This window comes from Anarhichas minor, unplaced genomic scaffold, assembly GCF_050575085.1.
Source record: "Anarhichas minor isolate MPS153535 unplaced genomic scaffold, ASM5057508v1 ptg000042l, whole genome shotgun sequence".
Lineage (NCBI taxonomy): Eukaryota > Metazoa > Chordata > Actinopteri > Perciformes > Anarhichadidae > Anarhichas > Anarhichas minor.
The window spans coordinates 10,196,096-10,215,145 of record NW_027466488.1 but is presented as its reverse complement, the minus strand read 5'-3'; the positions used below and the strand labels follow the sequence as shown (position 1 = coordinate 10,215,145).

At 42.5% G+C, this 19,050-nt stretch overlaps 1 protein-coding gene across 1 annotated transcript in view; it reads left to right on the top strand.

The window, feature by feature from the left end:
* Positions 1-5,334: 5,334 nt before the first annotated feature.
* LOC142970061 (neural-cadherin) overlaps positions 5,335-19,050 on the top strand; it is a 295,060-nt gene continuing 281,344 nt past the window's right edge. The window contains exon 1 of the mRNA XM_076110212.1: positions 5,335-6,382. Coding sequence (XP_075966327.1) covers positions 5,335-6,382 — 1,048 coding nt within the window. The remainder of the gene's footprint in view (positions 6,383-19,050) is intronic.

The following is a 19,050-nucleotide window of genomic DNA, read 5'->3' as shown; positions in this document are numbered from 1 at the left end:
CACTTGAAGTGAATCAAAAATACTTTTTACATACTTTGGATGGTTACAACTTTGTTTCAAATGTACCAATAATGCTTTAGAAATATATGTGTTTTTTGGTTTTCTTTTGTGCTGCTCGTATTTCTGTATTGTGCCAGGTAAACTCAGCTACATACACTTCAACCCACAAGTGTTTTGGCCCTGTGAACATTGCTCTCCCTGCCGAACCTCCTTGACTGTGCTGAAGTGGGACTGCGATCATATTATTTTGCCCAATGGCATTCTCGGCGCAGAGAATGCTCGAAAAAGTCCAGTTTTCATGGCAAGTGTGTGAGAGTGTTGTTTGTCATTTTACGTCAGTACTGGCGTCTTCAAATGCCCGTTCGGCTCGCGTACTGGAATATGTGCCTTTTCCAGAGACGGGATCAGCTGAAAAGCTGTCTGTAATACTGACAGACTGAAGACTGCAACATGAATAAGCAAACAGTTCCAGGGGAGGCTTAATACATACTGAGTTTTATTTTAAATCCAAAGATGCACACAAAGAGATGAGAGGGAGAGATGATTCAGTCTGGTGCTCACTGGGCCATTGTCGCTGCCACAGTGAGGGAATATTACTCCACAGTCAGGCTTAACAGCTGACCAAATCTCTCTCTGTCTGTCGCCCTCTTTTTCTTCCCTGGCTTGTTTTTGCTTTGAAAATGTGTTTATGACGATGCACTTCATGTGACAGATATGATGTTACAGAGGAATATGAGTTTTTTTTTTTTTTTACTATTAATAGATTTCAGATTTGGAAGAGGACAAAGGACAGATCCCCCAAAAAATAAGACAATAAGGTTAAAAACTGTAATGTTAAATACAATAAAATACAACATGAAGGTAATAGTGATGAAGGGATAACTAGAGAACAAAACTCTTGCACAAAAAGTATTATGCAGATTGGATCTTAAGATCCAGGGTTGTTTCTGCACGGTACTTTTGCTCTGGTTTATGCTCTTATATGCTTGTTTAAAGGAGATGCACTTATGACTTCTGGTGACTAGTAGTTCTCTTGAATACCTATGTTGAATACACTTATTGTAAGTCACTTTGGATAAAAGCGTCTGCTAAATGACTGTAATGTAATGACATGTGATGATGTAGTCGGTCGAGGTGGACATCATTTTAATTGCTTCAAACACTTTCGAGTACTTTAATCAATAGTAATGTATCTTATTTTATTAAATGATCATGTGGTATTTATTTCAAATTTTGATATGAAAAGTATAGGAACTATAGGACTATATAGTGGAGTAAAATCAAGTAAAGTAGAAGTGCCTTAAAGTTGTACTTAAGTAAACTACTTGAGTAAATGTAGTTTTTTTTTCTCCACTGAAAACTTGATAATACGCAATTATTATTGTACAAAGAGCACTGTACATCATGTTTTTATCGGGCATTACATCATAACAAAATCCATGATTAAAGCCTACTTTCTCCTGACAGAAATACTGCACATCCAATATATAATGTATCTTTAATTGTTTTCTTGAGTCTACATGGCATAATTAAAATGTGGTTTATTTACTATTAATTATTAATTATCCATAAAGAAACACTTATATTTTTTAACGTGTTAGACAGCGTTTTTTCACTTGCATGAGATACGCTCTGATTTGAATCAATAGAGCCGTCTGCTAAACTGCAGTTCACTGTGTAACCCTTCATGTTGCTGTTAGCTCTGTTAGCCAAACACACAGCTCTTAAGAGCTAACCTGCTCTCCTCCTCCCGACATGAGAAGACGTACTCCGTTTTAGTCAGCGCTCGGTTCAGTTTCTCATTCGCTAAGCGATTGTCATACGTAAATATATAACACAGTCGAACAAAAGTTTGTGAATAAGTCATGAACTGCAATCTATTGGTTTGGTGTACAGGGACATAAGTAGATTTTTGTTCCGCTTCCCTCAGAACAACTTCTTTTCAGGGACGACATTACATTACAAAAAAAAAGTTAAGTTGAGGCAAGAAAACCACTTAGTTAGGTTTAGGAAAACCATCATCGTTGAGCTTGGCATTGCTTCATACAGTTAGGTTTAGGCAATAAATCGACCTTAGGTTTAGAAAAACCATCACAAATGTTAGGCGTCAAAACCACAACAATACTTTGGGACACCCGGTCTTATGGTGGAAAGTCTTGTGTTTGTTGGACCCGTCCACCTCCAATCTTTCTACACCGCTTGCTCTGACAGTAACATATTCACGTGAACATGTTTAATTTGTGTGTCCACCACGGTAAAAGGATCTTAAATGACTTGCCATTAGCAATGTTTTTGTCTTGAGCGACACAAAAAAAAACGGACAATCGTGTCCATGTACACGAAACCAGCAGACTGCATCTTGTGATTATTTCAAGACCTGCCATGACCGTACAGGCATGATGCGGAGAACAGACGTCTGGTTTTCCCCAAAATTCACCAAATTCTCAGGCTTACTCTTTACTCTTTCCTTCATAAAGTACCCGGCAATGAAAATGTTGCGTTCACATCACAACACACTGCAAGAGCACATTTTCTCTCACGCACCGTGAAACTGCCGATATAAAAGATCATATTAAGACGGCCAGATAGCAATAAACAATAGCTGGCAGAGAATTTGCACACTAAAAAATACCTTGTGTTTGGTTTTAAAAGGTATCTGATAATCAATAAAAATCTTATATTACAGCAATATAGTCCGTTTAATGTTTACTAGTACTATAATACTGTGTCAAGATTCTGTGGCTGCTGAGGAGCTGACCATGGTGTTGAAAGGTGCTCATATTATATTTGCGCTGAAATAATTCTTGAAATAATAGTGATGATAACTTCAATACTGCATAAACGGGCTGTTAACTTAAGGGTCCTGGTTTGGGGGTTTGAAAATATGGTCAGACATACATGCAATTGTCTTAGGCGTGCAAATCAGGAGAGGAACAATTTGTAATCCAAGCGGAAGCAATATTTGATCACTTGCTGCCCCTACCAGCAGGCAGTACGGAAGAGTCGGCAGTCAATTACTGTATGAAACACCATTGTCAATCTTTTTTTTTTTCAAAAAGTGTGAATCACAGCAATGATGTGAGGTCCTTGAGCACACAGTCATAATTAAGCACAGCAAATATTAGGCTGATGAGTCCAGCAGTATGCGAGATTAGCCTTGGACAGACGGACATAGAGAGACACAGAGGTACACACACACACACACACACACACACACACAACCGAACACATAATGTCCTGGTGGAGATAATGATGAAAATGAAGTCAAGGTAATGGCTCAGTCTTCAAACACGTTCCTCGTGTTACATTTTTGAACAACGTATCCGTGGTTTCCTAATTGTGTGTATCCTCTGACATCAAAATAGTTGTGGGCTATTCACTTCTGAAACACCGCAGAGCGAACTCACCTTCACACCCTGAATTTAAATGTTATGCTAATGACGATGGAAATTCAGTCCCACACAAAAACCAAACTTTGACTGAACACAGTTTTGGTGTAAAGTCTGAAACTGATGTTATCCAAGGACCTGCTGATTTTAAACTTTTAAAACTGCACAGGTTGCAGTGCTTTCCTGAGTAGGAGTTCAAACAGCTCGAAGTACAAAAGGCACACCGAAGACTGGTGCTTTGGATGAGATAATGACCATCCAGCATGCTTTAGGTCCACAAACAGTCTCAGATTGTTATAGGGATCCACATGGAAAGATTGTGAGGCTTCTCGATTTGGTATAGAGTGCTGCAGGAATGAGCCCAAAAACCCGTAAATGAGTCAGCATGTTTTCCCTTCCAGTTCCCTCGTCAGTAAAGGAACATAATACATTTTTTTGTATGTGTTTTTGGTTCGATGACTGAAATAAAGTCTGTGTTATACAGAAGATATCTCAACGTTTGTTCTACGATATAAGTAACATCAGTATATAACCCCTCTCCTGAATTCTGAAGCTTTTCGTGTCTTAAAAAAAGTGGTCGCCAACAAGTGGCTAAATGAGACTACAAACGTCATCAGGACATTTAGCCGGCCTTCACAGCCTCATTGTGTTGCTCACGGCTCATGCCATCCTGATATTGTTCGTTTACAGTCTAACGTTGGCTTTAACCCTTCTAGCGATGCATTTCCGCTTCCAAAATCATAAAACAGTGATCCTTTTTGTGAAGATTATCTTGCTGAATTAAACGTGCAAACCGAAATCCAAGGAAAAATAATCCTATTGGCTTTTTTGTTGAGAGAACCGCTGCGATGCTAACTTCCGGCACCACTCTATTAAATTGTATCTATGTGGGGAACAGATATGAAAGTGGAAACTGTTATATGAAAGTGAATATTTGTTATATTAAATTAATTCCTTCTTGTTGCTGGGGACCTGCGTTCAACGTGCAAAGACCCTTGGAGAGCAGAAGCTCCCTGCCTGCAGCTAAAGCCTTTATTTTCTCTTTGCCCCCCTGGAGGCGTTTTAAAATGATCTATTTTTACATTATTTTAATCCAATGGACTGAAGTGTTATTGGAAAGAGGAGTGATGGATCTGGACGTGCAAGACTGGACATTGATCACCGAGAGAGAAGGGAGGTCGGGTTGTTTCCCCCCTGAGGATCACCCCTCCTCCTGACACAAACAGACACGCGCACGCACACGCGGACACATTTGCGCTCTGTTGGCCGTGGCCGTGGGGGTGTTTGTGCGCGCGCCCGAGTTGATTTGACTCGCTGCTCCTCTGCTGAGAAGTTAGTCTCCGATGAGAGGGATCCGTTGCCGCTGCATCACTTTGTTGTAGATGCATTGCGCTCGATTCTTTTGGCAATGCATGCGTAAAACAGTCGGTTCCGTGTGACATCCCTGATGGACCGCGTATCACCCGTACTTCTGAGTGGCAAAGAAGCCCCATTTCCTTATAATAAGAGGTCTGAACCATCTCTAAAGAGAGCCGGCGTTTGGCCGCGCGCAGTTTGCAGCAACTCAAACGCAAGACGGATATATGGGTCGGAAACAACGCACGTAAAAAGAGAGCGAGGAAGCAAACGGAGGTAAGCGCGCACTCGAGCTGTAAGAAGCTTTTTTTTTTCCTGGGACGCGCACAGACAGACAGCGCTGCTGGTGAGGCAGCAGACAGGGGAGAGAGCGCGAGAGGAGGAGGACGCACAAAACAAACACACAGAGACAAAGTTATCCTGCGTCGAGATGAAGTATGGTGACGACAAAATACCTGCGTTCCAGTTTAATGGAAGTTTCGCATCATAAAGGCAAAGAAGATAAATACCCCCCGAGGAACGAGCGCACCCATGGGTGTCGATGTGGCACGAGCGCTTTAGTGCAGCGGAGCCGATGAGATATCCAGTCATGATTTGGGTCGCGTTTCTACCTTTTTTCGTTTCGTGCGCACAAGGGAACGGGACCGCGGAGCAGGTGCCGTTCTTTCACGGGCATGTATTTGAGAACTCATCTCCGGGCTCCCGGGTCAACGGACTGAGCGTCCCGTTAAAGCGGCTCAACTCGCAGAGGCTGTGCCGTACCGAGGAATTTGCGCCGCACTTTAAACTCCTGGGAGACGGGAGCGACAATTTTCGCGTTTTTGCGCACCACAAAAAGGGGCATGTTTTGTTGAAGACTTCTGGGGTTCTGGACCGGGAGGAGCGGGCTGAATACGTGCTGAGTCTCGGTTTGTGTTGCGGGGAATGCGCGGGACTCTCCCGTGAAGTGGACGAGGAGTCTCCGGTTGTCGCCGAGGTGGCGTCCATCAAGGTGGACGTCCTGGACACCAACGACCACCAGCCCACCTTCCCCGGTGCCGATGTGAAACTGAGCCTGGATGATGCCACTGCGCTCCGCACGGCGATCTACTCGGTCACAGCGAGGGACGATGACAGCGGCAAGAACGCGGAGCTCATCTACTTCGCCTTGCCCAAAAACGGGAGTTTCTACGCGGTGCCCAAAACCGGAGACATTCTCCTGGTGGACTCCATCCTCGGTCTGGGTGAGCCGATTAAGTTTGAAGTGTTTGCCCAGGACCGCGGTTGGCCGCCTCGCACCAGCCAGAGCGTAGCAGTTGAGATCAATCCACGGCAGTGGCCCGTGGCGCCGAACCCCCAACCGGGCAAACGGAAACCTACATCTCAAATTAAAGTGCCAGCGAGAAGGTCCAGGTCAGTGCTGGAATCGGACAGCCCCGTTTTCATCAACGTGTCCGAGGATGCGGGGATAGGTTCGGTGGTGATGAACCTGGGCCCGGTGAGGTTTCAGTCGGCAGCGTTTGAGCTGGTGGAGCCCGACGTGGAGAGCTCACCGGTCAGCGTGAGCCGGGACAGCGGGGATATAGTCATATCGCGGAGGCTGGACCGGGAGACCGAGCCTCTGGTGGAGATCACCGTCAAAGTTCAGGATAAAAGAGGTGAGCGAAAGACCGAACTGTGTGAGTTTCGCGCGTGTCTGTCTGTGAGGTAGAGTGCGTGTGTGTGTGTGTGTGTGTGTGTGTGTGTGTGTGTGTGAAAGAGTGAGAGACAGTATGACTGTTTGTGTGCGCATTTTCTTGTCTAGTGTTTGATCCCCGCGAGTCTCGTTGAGCAACATACAAACATAATCTATCTAACAATGCGTTGTATTGTGTGCGTAAATACGCACGGAAAGTGCCTTTACTAAAGAGCCTAATATTGTGATATAATACAAAGCGATTGTCTTCCCTATAACTTTTTTCCACGGGGTTCCAAAGGCCCCTGGACTCTAGATTAAAGTCCACTGGACAAGATACAGTTTGGTAATAAAGAAGAGAAAGTAACCCCATATAGGTATTCCTTATACTTTATAAATTGGGCCTACTGGGCATTGTAATTGAAACTTGACTATTACAGAGCAGGGTCAGTGGGGAGCCACTGTGCGCAGCATCCCGATGTCAGGGTTGGTGTAAGGTTCTCGGAGGTGAAGTGTCTTTGGGGTGCGAGAAATCCAGGAATCCTGTTGCTGTGGGAAGTGTGTGCTGAACCACAGAGGTACCTTGCAACGTCAGTATTCTCCACTGGGGCCTCACATCCACGCGCTCCATCCTGAGCCTCGGACTGAGCGGTGTTCAGAGTGCCTGGTGTTTACAAAAGAGGTTCAACTGAGTGGCAGCAGTCAGTGCTGATGATGATACATGTGCTCGGTTGAATCAGGGCGGCCGGTGCCTGTGCCTACCGCTGGGGGGGGGGGGGGGGGGGGGGCTGCCGCCGAACCAACAGGTTAATTATCACCTGCGGATAACGGAGGGGAGCAGAGGGACGGGGGAGGGGGCGTCAACATCCAGCCAGATTCACATTAATAAATGGATATGTGAGGGGATGAAACGCCGGGCTAATTGACTGTGACACTGAGCAGCTGGGACTATAATACAGAGTGCAAAGAAAACAATATGAATGACTTTGCATTTGCTGTGTGATCTATATATCTATGTATCCATCTGTCTGTCTGCGTGGCATGATTGGAAGAACAGGTTCCGCAGCGTGTTCCATTAAGACCTGCTAACAGCTTTTGACTGGAGGAGGTGACCTGATCAATGTGACCTATTGGTCTCGGTAATGTGAACTATCCTGATGCGGGGAAAGAAGCTGAGGCCGCTCCTGGCACACAATGCCAGGTCACACTCCCTGTAACAATGTTGGCTATTTGTTACAATCATTTCCCTTCTTGGACACATTCATAGTGATGGCCGAACTTGATGTTGTCAGTGTCTAACGTGGCACTTTAGTGTTGCAGTATTATGTTATTCCCCTGAGAGTTCCTTCATAGAGCACCGGGAGCTAACAATTAGCTGCTGTCTGATGTAAAGGAGGGACTCAGTTGGGACTTCTTGGCATCCGAATTTACCCGAGATTTCTTTTTTTGTCGGCAGGTCTCCAAACTGTTTTCTTATTATTAAATTTCAAGCAAGTAGAACACATTTCACCAGCCGATGAAATGCATTAGTGGAGGACGTTTTTTCCCTGCACCCTGTCAAAAGTTAAACCGGTTTCGTCTCTTTCTGACGGACTGCGTTGTTATATTCCTCCTGCAAATGAGCAGGAATCAAACACGCGGGAGACAGCCTCGAATAATAACGTTGCTGAATAAATTGTCAGGATATTGGCAAAGGAAGGACCAGAAAAACAAAACAAGGTTTCGCTGTCGATTTTAAAAAGATGTAAATGCTATGTATGAGAGGCACTGGCAGGAGTGTCATCTGTGTTCTTATGAAACAAAAGTTTAGTGCGTGAAAAGTGAATTTTAATGTGTAATCCATTTAAATCCAACCAGATACAATGCGAATAAATTATATGTTATTTAAAGATGTAAAATGGCTTTCAATGTATCTGAAGATTAGAGACACATTGTTGCTGATGTAGCCAAATCCCTTTCTGACCAGTGCTGGTTTTCGGATGATTGAATCTTCAATGGCTGCATCTATAACTCAACTGTGGTGTGATGTGTTTTGCTCTAACAGTATGCGTACGACGTTTAAAGAGGACGGTCAGCGTAAAAGGGGGGAGGGGGGGGGGGGCGAGCCCGGCTCAGCCACGGCGTCTGAAGTGCGATGACGGCAGCGTCCGTCGGGTTGTCGGTGGCTCTGTTAAAGTCCTTTAATCCGTTTGGAGTGGAGAGCCTTCCGGAGCCTCGACCTCCCTCCATCTGCTCGCATTATCCCTGTAATCCCATCTCATTCTCTCTGTCTGCCCCCCCCCCCTTGCTCTCTTACTTTCTCGCTCTTATTTTCACTCTCACTCCAGGGATTTAGTTTGAGTGGAGGCGCAGTTTAACAGAGCAAGAGAGAGAGAGAGACAGTGAGCTTCTGACATGATTCTTCGAGGGACGGATGTGTGTGTGTGTGTGTGTGTGTGAGGCTAGAATTCTTGCATATCAGGATCTAAGATCACTGCTTATTGGTATAGGTTTGTGGCCCACACCACAAGGGAAGTGCGTGTGTGTGGTTGTATTTCTGACATTGTGGGTACTCACCTTGCCATTTTTGGGGCAAGACGTCCAACCCCACACGGTAAACATTTACATTTTAAAGTGAAGAGTTGGCCTGTGAGGGTGAAGGTTGGGGTGGGAGTCCGAGGAACGAATACTTACCTTCGGTAAATAAAGTGCTCTTTCTTTTATTGTCCTATCATCAACCCGTGTGTCTTGCCGCACATCTAGCCTCTGATATCCCAAACCTTTCATTTTCACAAGTCATTTAATAACGTGCCAACACCTAAAAGAGCACCAAGTGAGTGCTCCATTCATTTTCCCCAGAGGTTCCTCCTCCCCACTTAAAGCAGCCAATCTGACACCGTGCTTTGACTGCAGTGACTCCCGTTGGCATAATGATTAATGGAATTATTAATTTGGTTAATTAGTTAAATGATTAATTTGGTCAGGCACACACGTCTATTGTCCGTCTTCAGAGCTCAACCCAATGTTTTCTTTCACTGCTTTTCTTCTCATTTCTCGCTTAAGGTGAAACCGCCTTCTGCACTTTCATCTTTTCAAATAGACAATAAGCTATTGTAGTCCTTTTTAGGAAATTATTATAATGCACTTTTTTCTGTGCACACTCTCACAGTCACATGTTCTAGCAGCCTTTATGACATATCAAAAAAAAAAATACAATAATAAAAGAGTTTATGCCAAACAAATAGACCGTTTGTATCTTGTACGGCGCGACAGGTATTCCACTGGACTCTTACCACATGGGAGTCCAGTATTCTCTTACGTTTTAAGTCTGATTGGTCGACCAAACCCTGATGACCCTGTTACATGTTTGACTAGAGCCAAGTTTGACTATCAAACCTCAACTTCTTTTGGTGCAGACTATAATGTGACACTGTATCAAGAACTGTGAACTTGAGATCTTGTTTACTCAAAGCTCTCGTACGTCTGCTTTCGCTTAGACCAAATTTAACCATTGAGAGGTTTGGTCACATTGCAGGACATGCAAGATCAGCAAATTAACTCTTAACTCGTCATGCTACAAGTTTTTTGTTGCTTGACACAAAAGGAAAAGCATTAATTTCCTACATTCTAAGTCGGCCCATCACAGTTTCATAATGAACCATACTGTATATATATAATTTTTACACTTCTAAACGGGTGGGGTCCACTCAGTTGGCCCGAGGAATTCAATTCGGCGGGTCAGAGACGGCCGCCTGGTGTGGGAGGATCCTCTCCCCGGTGCTGGCTGGCCCTCGGCGGGCCAATTTCTTCCTTGTGAGCCACGACTGGCCATAGTAAGTCGACTTGGGAAGGTCTCGGGTGAAGGCGGTTAGCTGCCGTGAGCTACAGCACCCGTCGCCCGGACCTTGCCTGCATCCGGGGCGCCGTGGACTTGATGCCAGCTATGCCCTCTCTTCTTGTGGGGCTTGGACAGGGCTCCCGGCGCGACTGTCAACGGGGGCGGACTGTCCTCGGTGCGATGACTTTGCAGCAATGTGGACCACCCACCCGACCTTCTTGAAACACAGAGAATTTAGACGTTGACTCTCAGTGGGATCAGCGGTATTAGCAAAACTCTCACATTACAGGGAGTCGTTTGTTCAGTGTCAATATAAAAATAGCTTGTAAGAGACTTAAAATAAATATCTGCCACTTGGCTGGGATTAAACAAATTCAACTTTCTTCCAATGTGACTTCACTGTTTTCTTTCTCCATTTTTCTATAAGTAAGGCCTCTTCAGTTTGGTCCAAACTGCTGCAGTATATATACACAACCATTTAAAACTTCCTAGCTTCAGTCAGAGATGTGTAACACGTCATTTACAAATGCTTTGCTTGTTAAGTGAAGTGTATTTTGAAGCTGCTGATAGCAGCATTCTGTCAGCTTCAGCCGGCAGACTGCTGCATTAATCACTGCTTTGCCAGCATCAGTGAAAGGTTCAATTCTTTTTTCCCCCTTTTGTCTCCTCTAATTATTTCCTGTTGCTGTCATGCCAAGTCTAAAGATGGGTTCCCACTTTTATTATGTGGAGGAGAATCCTTCGTGCAATGTTAGCAGAGCTGTCGTCTTTGCACACTTAAACAGTGCCTGCAGACCTACTGGTGCAGAACAAATGAGCAGCTTACCTATGTAGTTAGTGTTCTTTAATTAGAGCCATTTAGCAAGCAACCCGTTTTTAGGCACATTTGAAATGCAGTTACTTTCCCAAATTTAGCTGATTATAACTACTAACTGGCAGAAGATTGAGCGACAAAATTAAAACAAGATTATTATTATAAATTAGTTTTTAATCATTTTGATTTAATGAATTCATTTTATTAATAGTTATATTACAATCACCATGGTAATTCTGTGTTAACTGCGCTAATTTTAAAGCAACACACTGTACAAATTGAAGTTTGTTTTTAATACATAATTAAATAACCTTTACAAAATATAATAGATTAAAAATACACATTTTAATTTCAAAATTCTAAACAATTTGCAAACATACTTTAATTACTTTGGAACATACGGGTAAGATGGGGGTTTATGGATGTGTATCATGTTAGATGTGTAATTTTCTTGATATAAAAATGACAAAGATAGAAAATAGCCAACAGTTTGCTCAAAAGACTAGATGCGTGGACACACATGTCCAGATTGCGCGTGAGTGTTATGGGATTTTGGTTAATGAAGAGAAACAGCTGGCTTTAATCAAGACAAGGGTTACTTGATCTCATACAGATTTCTGCCTCTCACAACGAGACCAAGCACGAACACACATGCAAACCAAACGTGTGGGGAAACAATGATCAGAGAGAACTGCGTTTTCAGGCTCTGCAGTCAAAAGAAATGCACATGGAATGCTTTTCCATCCAATTCTTTTGACATTTCAAACACACACTGATAAACACACACACATAAATACTGTACATTCACCCACAAAATAAAGCATTGTGCTTATTGGGAGTTCGGGGTTGCCAGATTACCATTCCATATCCAGACAGATGGCAGTGTGGAAAGCCTGTTAGCTGCATATGTTTCCTGTCTTTTGTTCATCGAGATGAAACATCGTCTGCATCCATTTATTCCTTCAAAGAGCATAAATAGCACTTATCTGGCCTTCTATGCACACGTGTGTATGCATGCACAATGATCACACTGATGGTTCACTGTGTGCAATGGTTGAGACGCATGCATATTTTTTTTAGGTGGCTTGTTTCATTGCAATTTGTAGGGCTGCTCGATTATGGCAAAAATCATAATCACGACTTTTTTGTCAATATTGAAATCATGAGTGTGTAACGTGATGACTCATTCACTTTGGAAACATCTGGATGCAAGTTAAGTGCGTCAACCTGGTGAATTTTGGGAGAAAAAATGGAGAGGCTAGATCTATGAAGAGCTTCTCCCTTATAGCATTTAATCATAAACACATTGGTTGCATGGACATGAACGATGATGACGCGACAAAAAAGCCCCATCCACAAAGCATGATTAACGAGGGGTCCGTGGTCTTGCGGGGAGCAGGGGGCCCCACAGGGAGAGGGGGATCAGCGAGGTCTGGGTGAGGAATGCTGTAAAGCCACAGACTGTATATAGGAAGTGGACACAGTCATCGTGACATCACCTAATGGTTTGTGGACTGTTGTTATGAAGCCTTGAGTCTGACAATTTTGCTATCGCATCTTGCAATATGGCCGTCGCCATGTTGTTTTTTTTGCAACCGGTGAATGGAAGCTACCATATTTGGAATGCTGAGAAATGACGTAGAGACGCCGTATACGTCTTTGGTAGCAACCTGTCAATCACAGTAAGCCCGCCCTAAATCATACTGCACTTTATGGTCTATTTGACTCTAAGTGGACCATAATCTACTAAATGAACATCATGCTGTATTGAAGAAGACTATAAACTAGAGATTGAGACCATAAACTCATGTTTACAATGTTTACTGAGGTAATAAATCAAGAGAGAAGTAGAGTCATTTTCTCATAGACTTCTATACAACCAGACTTCTTTTTGCATCCAGAGGAGTCGCCACCTGCTGGTCAGTAGAGATAATGCAAGTTTTAAGACAATTCCGCGTTGCCCCCTGACTAAAGGAGCCACCTTCACCTCGAACCTTTCCAAGCTGCTCTAGAGCCGTTCGCAGCGCACCACGGAGGAGGAAATGGACAGAATCTGATGGTTACTGACTCCAATTCTGTCACCAATGGTTTGCAAACTGCTTTTTGTAAAAATCCCAAGTCTCAGCTTCAGATACTGTCAAATGTGCTGTGGAATTTATGGCTTCCCTTGGCACAGTTCTCTGGTTCAGTGGCTTCAAGAGAGTTTATTGTATGATCCGCTTTGAACACCGAGAGGAATGGAAAACACAGTTACTCTTACTTTGGTAGCAGTAAATGAGACAGCTCAACTGCTCAGCTGTACAGAGTTTGTTAAGACGAAGAGCCATTTAAAGGTGTGAAATGCAGCATTTTGGATTTTCAGTAAAAAGAAAGCTAGATTTTCAGAAAGAAATTGGATTCATTCTTGCTGTAGAAAAATTGCAGTTGAAACAGTATGTGAAAAATGCTCATTAAATGTGTTGAGCCCTATAGCGATATTAAAAGCTGAAATTTAAGACGTTATGGGAAATAAAGTTGTACCTGTTGAGAAGATTTTAAATAGCGGTTAAAAGAGTTTTATTTTAAGTGTTAATGCTAAATGAAGTTCAAGCTCAAAATCTGAGAGGAGGTGAAGTGTAATTCCCGACATGAATTATTAGCAGTTAAAGTAAAAGATGTTTGAACACATTTTTTGATGAAATGTCATAATATTTCAAATAGATTTGGTAATGATACCAAAGTGACTCGTAGTCTTATTACACACCCATGGCATTGTTGGTGGTATTAAGGTACAGTGTTAAGGGTTTAGTGGGATCTGTTGGCACAAAGATAATCTTATATTCATTATTTTGTCTTCAACGGTGTAGATTCACCTGAAAGAGTCATTGTGTTTCCGTTTACTTACGATGAGCCCTTCCCATGCACATAGAGAGCTGGACCTGAGGCCATTGCAGGTTCTTCTACATGCTTAGAAAGGGAGGGGGTTAAGGGATGTTTTGTGCCACAGACCAGTTTTGCAGATTTCCATCCAAACCCAAATGCACTGCACAGACCAGGAGAGGCTGCCAACTTTGTTGGATATTGAAAATGGTTGGAGACAGGCTTGGACCCAGATTCAGCAGTGACCTGCACTCCATCAATGCTGACTTGGAACTTTAAAAGCTTTTCAGAGTTTAATGTCAGATATGAGCCACTACTTTAAGGCACGTCGGTAGTTATTTTGATTTCTCACCTTTCGAAAAGCACCTCTTAAAATGACTGCTTTCAATTGTCAGGACCTTCTTCTGCTCAGTGACAAAAGAAACCTTTTAAAGTTTGAAAAGGTCACCAGTCACCTAATGATAAACGATTGTAAGAGAAATGTTCCGAACAGAAAAATACATTGTTAAAGTGTTCACTTGGCTTATGCTCCTTGTACACGAACATTTTTCAATAATTATTTCTTGTCTTTAATCTGCGCAAATTTGACTTGTGTTTGAATAAACATAGCTGTTAAAGTGTCAAACAAGAATATCTCAGCTGTGGGTAGCACTGAAATCCAGGTTGCTAGAAGATGCTAAATCGGAATAACTGAGATTTCCAAATTTTCAGAAAATGTCATTTTGTGTGTGTGTGTGTGTGGGGGGGGGGGGGGGGGGTGGTATTTGGTCAAAAGCCAAAGTATTGGAAGTTTGGCTGATGGTACTAAAAAATGCAGTAAACTAGAGACTGTCAGCCCATCACACTGCTTTCCAAATACAACATATTATCATGAAGAGTTGGAGACAAATGGAACAGGTATCCTTTTTATGAGAGTGTCTCTGATTCACAGTGGGGAATGGATTCCTTTCATATTTTATGCACAGAAATGTGTTCTGAGTTAGTCACAAAAAATTGGAAAGGAGCCACAGCGGTAGTGTCCTCTTTGAAACTAGTACTTAAAACCTTTATGAAGACAGCACGTAAACACGTTAGTCACCTGGTTTAGAGAGTGATGTAGCAATGATCAAGGACAGGACCTGGCCAGTAAAGAAATGCAATGTGATGATACGACAAGGCTGCTGTGGCAGCCAGACTGAATATATACTGTATATATATATCCAGGGATATAAAGGGACATATGATGGTTTGGGCTGTTCAACTACAGTAAAAGAGATGTAACACATGACAGCTTGAGCAGTGTACCACACAACCTTATCATATTGTAAAGACTGAAAGTTAAGTTCTGAATAATGAATTACTGGGATAAAATGTAGCAGGCTTATTCTCATAACCTCTATTTGCATAATCACTAGGAGTGTAACGGTTCACATTATTCTTGGTTCGGTTCAATACGATACAGTGGTGCCACGGTTCGGTACGGCGCGGTTCAATGCAGCAAAAAAGCAGAAATGCCATCATAAAGTGTGTTCTTTTTTTACTTTGAACAGCGATGGATTAATTTGTGTACAGGAAGCTGCAGCAACTCCTGTTTTGTCTTTAACACGTGGGCTGCTGTTGTGCTTCTGTGAAAGAAGGTCACGCTCTCTCTGATCTTTGGAGGAGGCGAGAGATCTGCTGCACTGCCGTTGCTTTCTGAGACGCTAGATTAATGACATCGGCCTATTTGTGTGGTTACAGTCAGCTAGCTTTGTGTAGCCCGTGACGTCCGGCCGTCTGTTGTCAGAGCAACAGCGGGAGCTTCGGACATTTGATTCTCATTGGGCTTTTGTTTTCTTTTACAAAGCAGGAATTATGGTCTGGCAAAATGGGCTCGTGAAGGAGTAGTGTCACGGGGCTCAATAGCATTAAGCATGTAGGGTCTCATATCCGCGGCTATAAACATACCTTTAGCCCTGTTTGAATCGGTAGGGAATAGCTACCTAAATGCTGCGGGGAGAGTTTGTAGCGTGTGTGCTGCTGTTGGTTTTCCTGGTAAGCTAGTTTAACGTAGCGTGTAGAATGTAGAATGTTGTTCTTCCGTGGTGAGAGTGTCAGACAGCACGTTGTCTGTTACGTCGGGTTGGTTGCCTTGTTGAGAGCAGTGGCTCCACCGAGAGAACATCATATTTCCCACAATTTAAGCTCTAGCATAAATGCAATAGTATTATTCAAACGTATTGCTGGTTCGTAATGCGTACCGAACCGTGAGCCTCGTACCGAACAGTTCAATACAAATACGTATATTGTTACACCCCTAATAATCACCTATCACCAACCAGCATGGCAACTACTTTTAGGAGTTAGTGTTGAGCCCTGCAGCTGCCGGCTGTAGCTTCCTATTTAGCGGACAGATATAAAAGTGTTATTGATGTTCTCACCTAATTCTTCAGGAAAGTAAACTCCTTTTTCCAAAATGCCAAACCTTTTCTTAGAAATGTTCATATAGCTGTAGATGACTGCTGGTACTGTATGTCTCCATTTTAATAGATGACTTGATCAGCTTTTTTTCAGCTTTATTTTTCAGCTTTTTTTCACAGATACAGCTTTTTTTCACTTCCTCTACTCCACTGTCACACAACTTCAATTTTATTACAGCTAGTTAAATGATGTCCCTACAATCAGCATGTAATTATACACTGTTGCCCTGTTCTCCAAGGAACCAGCTGTGGTGCAGCATCAAACCAAGAGCCAAACCACTAAAAGCTGTTACTGATCAGTGATGGGAAAGGTGTGAGAAAGACTCGCATAACACCAGTGAATCTGATGAATCTATCCATCCATCCATCCATCCATCCATCTATCCATCCACATCCATCCATCCATCCATTTTTCCATTATTCCATCCACATCCATTCATTCTGCAAATTCTGCAAACTCCTGGCATTTCATTGAGACAACAGACAAAGCTTGACAGAAACACCTGTGATACTGGTTCTGTATGAATCAATGCGAGTCAATTTGCATGGTTACATCTTCCAAAAAAACCTCATGAATAATTAATTGTAGTTGGCAGCAACAATTTGTGCCACGGTCAATTTCAATTTCTGAGCAATAAATTGGCTTTCTAGCGTTGTGCTTCCCCCTTTTAATGGAATTTTGACTGTTTTACAATTTTACCTCTGCTCTCCTGATGCCTTTGAGTTACGACCCACCGTTTATGTGTTTAAACACCAGTATCATCAGATGTGTTGCCATTTTGTAAGCAACATATTTCAACTTTAGTGCGCAGTTCAAACTGCAGTTTGCTTCACGGTGACCTTCATCATATCACTAAAATGTCATGATTATAAAGGTAATGCTTTAAGACACACTTCAGGGTGCCTGTGATACCAAATCCATATTATCTTGTCTCCTGCTTTTTTTTGGTCTCTTTTGTCCATTTTTCTCCAACCTGAATTTTCCTCCTGTTACTGTCCATCTCATCGTCTCAGTTTAAACTAAATCTGTTGTAGTATCATTTCACAGTGAAGTCTATCTCTAGTGCACTAGTGTTGGCAGCTATTGCATGCTTTAGCCCCTCAACAAACATACAGTGCAGAAATAGCAGGTTGCTGTAATGGAATATGGCTTATAGCTAATATAAGCTAGTGTAAAATGGGGGACCTGACCCAGGCAGGTTTTATTCCTTTGTGTACAGACTTAGGGGCCTATGTATTAGGCCCCTAAGATTAATTTCAATATATCACAGCCTGTCATGGTCTATGGATTAATGAATGTGTATGCCTGAAGTGGGGAATAAGATTCAGAGGTAAATAGCGGCAGCAGTGTATGGAAGTTCACTGTGTGTTGAGTCATTTGTTTTTCACAGTGGAAGTCTTTGTCAGACTGGAATCCTCCTGTTCGCAGCATTACTCCTGCTAAATGTGATGCGAGCCGGAACAACTTGAGATAAAGCCTAAAAAAAATCTTGTTTTAAAATATTGATTTGTACCAGGCTCGCTATTTAATTGCGAGATAAAACCTCGGCATGGGAAGTACAGACTCGGAGCACAAAAATCAAAAGGAAATGAAACAACTGAAAATTAATTACTGTCGCATGTTGTTATCAAGGTGTTGCCATTATTGTGATAAGAGATTGTTTTCGTTTTGTCGTATCTTACGGGCATAGTGTAAGCGGTTCAATTCCCAGTGAACAAGCGGTATTTGCCAGCACTGGCAATGAGAATAAGAAAAGAAATCCATGGAGAACGACAACTGACAAAGTCAAAAGTTGGAAAAATACAGAATAACGAATTGGCTTCATCGTTATCACCAAAAATGTACAAATATATACATTGATTTTAATAATATATTATAGCCTTATGCATGTATATGTTAACAAACAAGAATAATCTATTGTATTGCCATTCAAGTACCTACTAATTGAATATTTCTGCCTTCACCACATGGCACCATCTGTCGTTGCTTCAGAAATAGCACAGGCAGAGGACAGTTTCATCTTCTATTGGTTGATGGAATTTTGCCAGGTCAACGTTGCTTTCCAGATTAGAAAAGAAAACAAAGCTGAATTTTTTTTTTTTTTTTAAATCTGCCTCTAAAATGTTGTTCTGTGACATCACAGGTAGGATTTAGGGTCAAACTGTCGGTTCAATTAAAGTCAACCTGTCCAGGACAGAGGGTGCTCTCTGTTACCTTTGTTTTCCCAGAATGAGAGAACATTCAGACCTATCATCTGTTAACTCTGATCCAAAAATGCTACTGTGCTTGGCAGCATTTACTCAACGGCTTGGTTGCATCGCACACAGCAAATCCTCAAGTGAGCCCGAATTGATCAAGTAAGCCACATGACAGCAGTCTTTTTCCCTAAATGGTCGGAATGTGTTCAGTGGCAAAGATGTTCTTATGGATGTAATCAAATTAAATTAGAGCGTCTTTTCTTTTCACCGTCATGAGATTCGTATTCCACTGCGAACAAATTGCTCCAAGGTTGCTTTGAAAGCACGACTCCTCTCAATGCAGTCTTGGTCTGCATGCTGGACTCTCATCTGTGCAAACTAATTCAGGCTTAGGAGGAAAATGTCTCTAGGGTTCAAAATAATTACTTTAAACCAACTGGGTGTGAAAAGAGACTTTGGCAGTTGCATCACCTGATTGGATTTTTTCATTTATTTATTTTTTTATCTTTTTTTCTTTACATGCG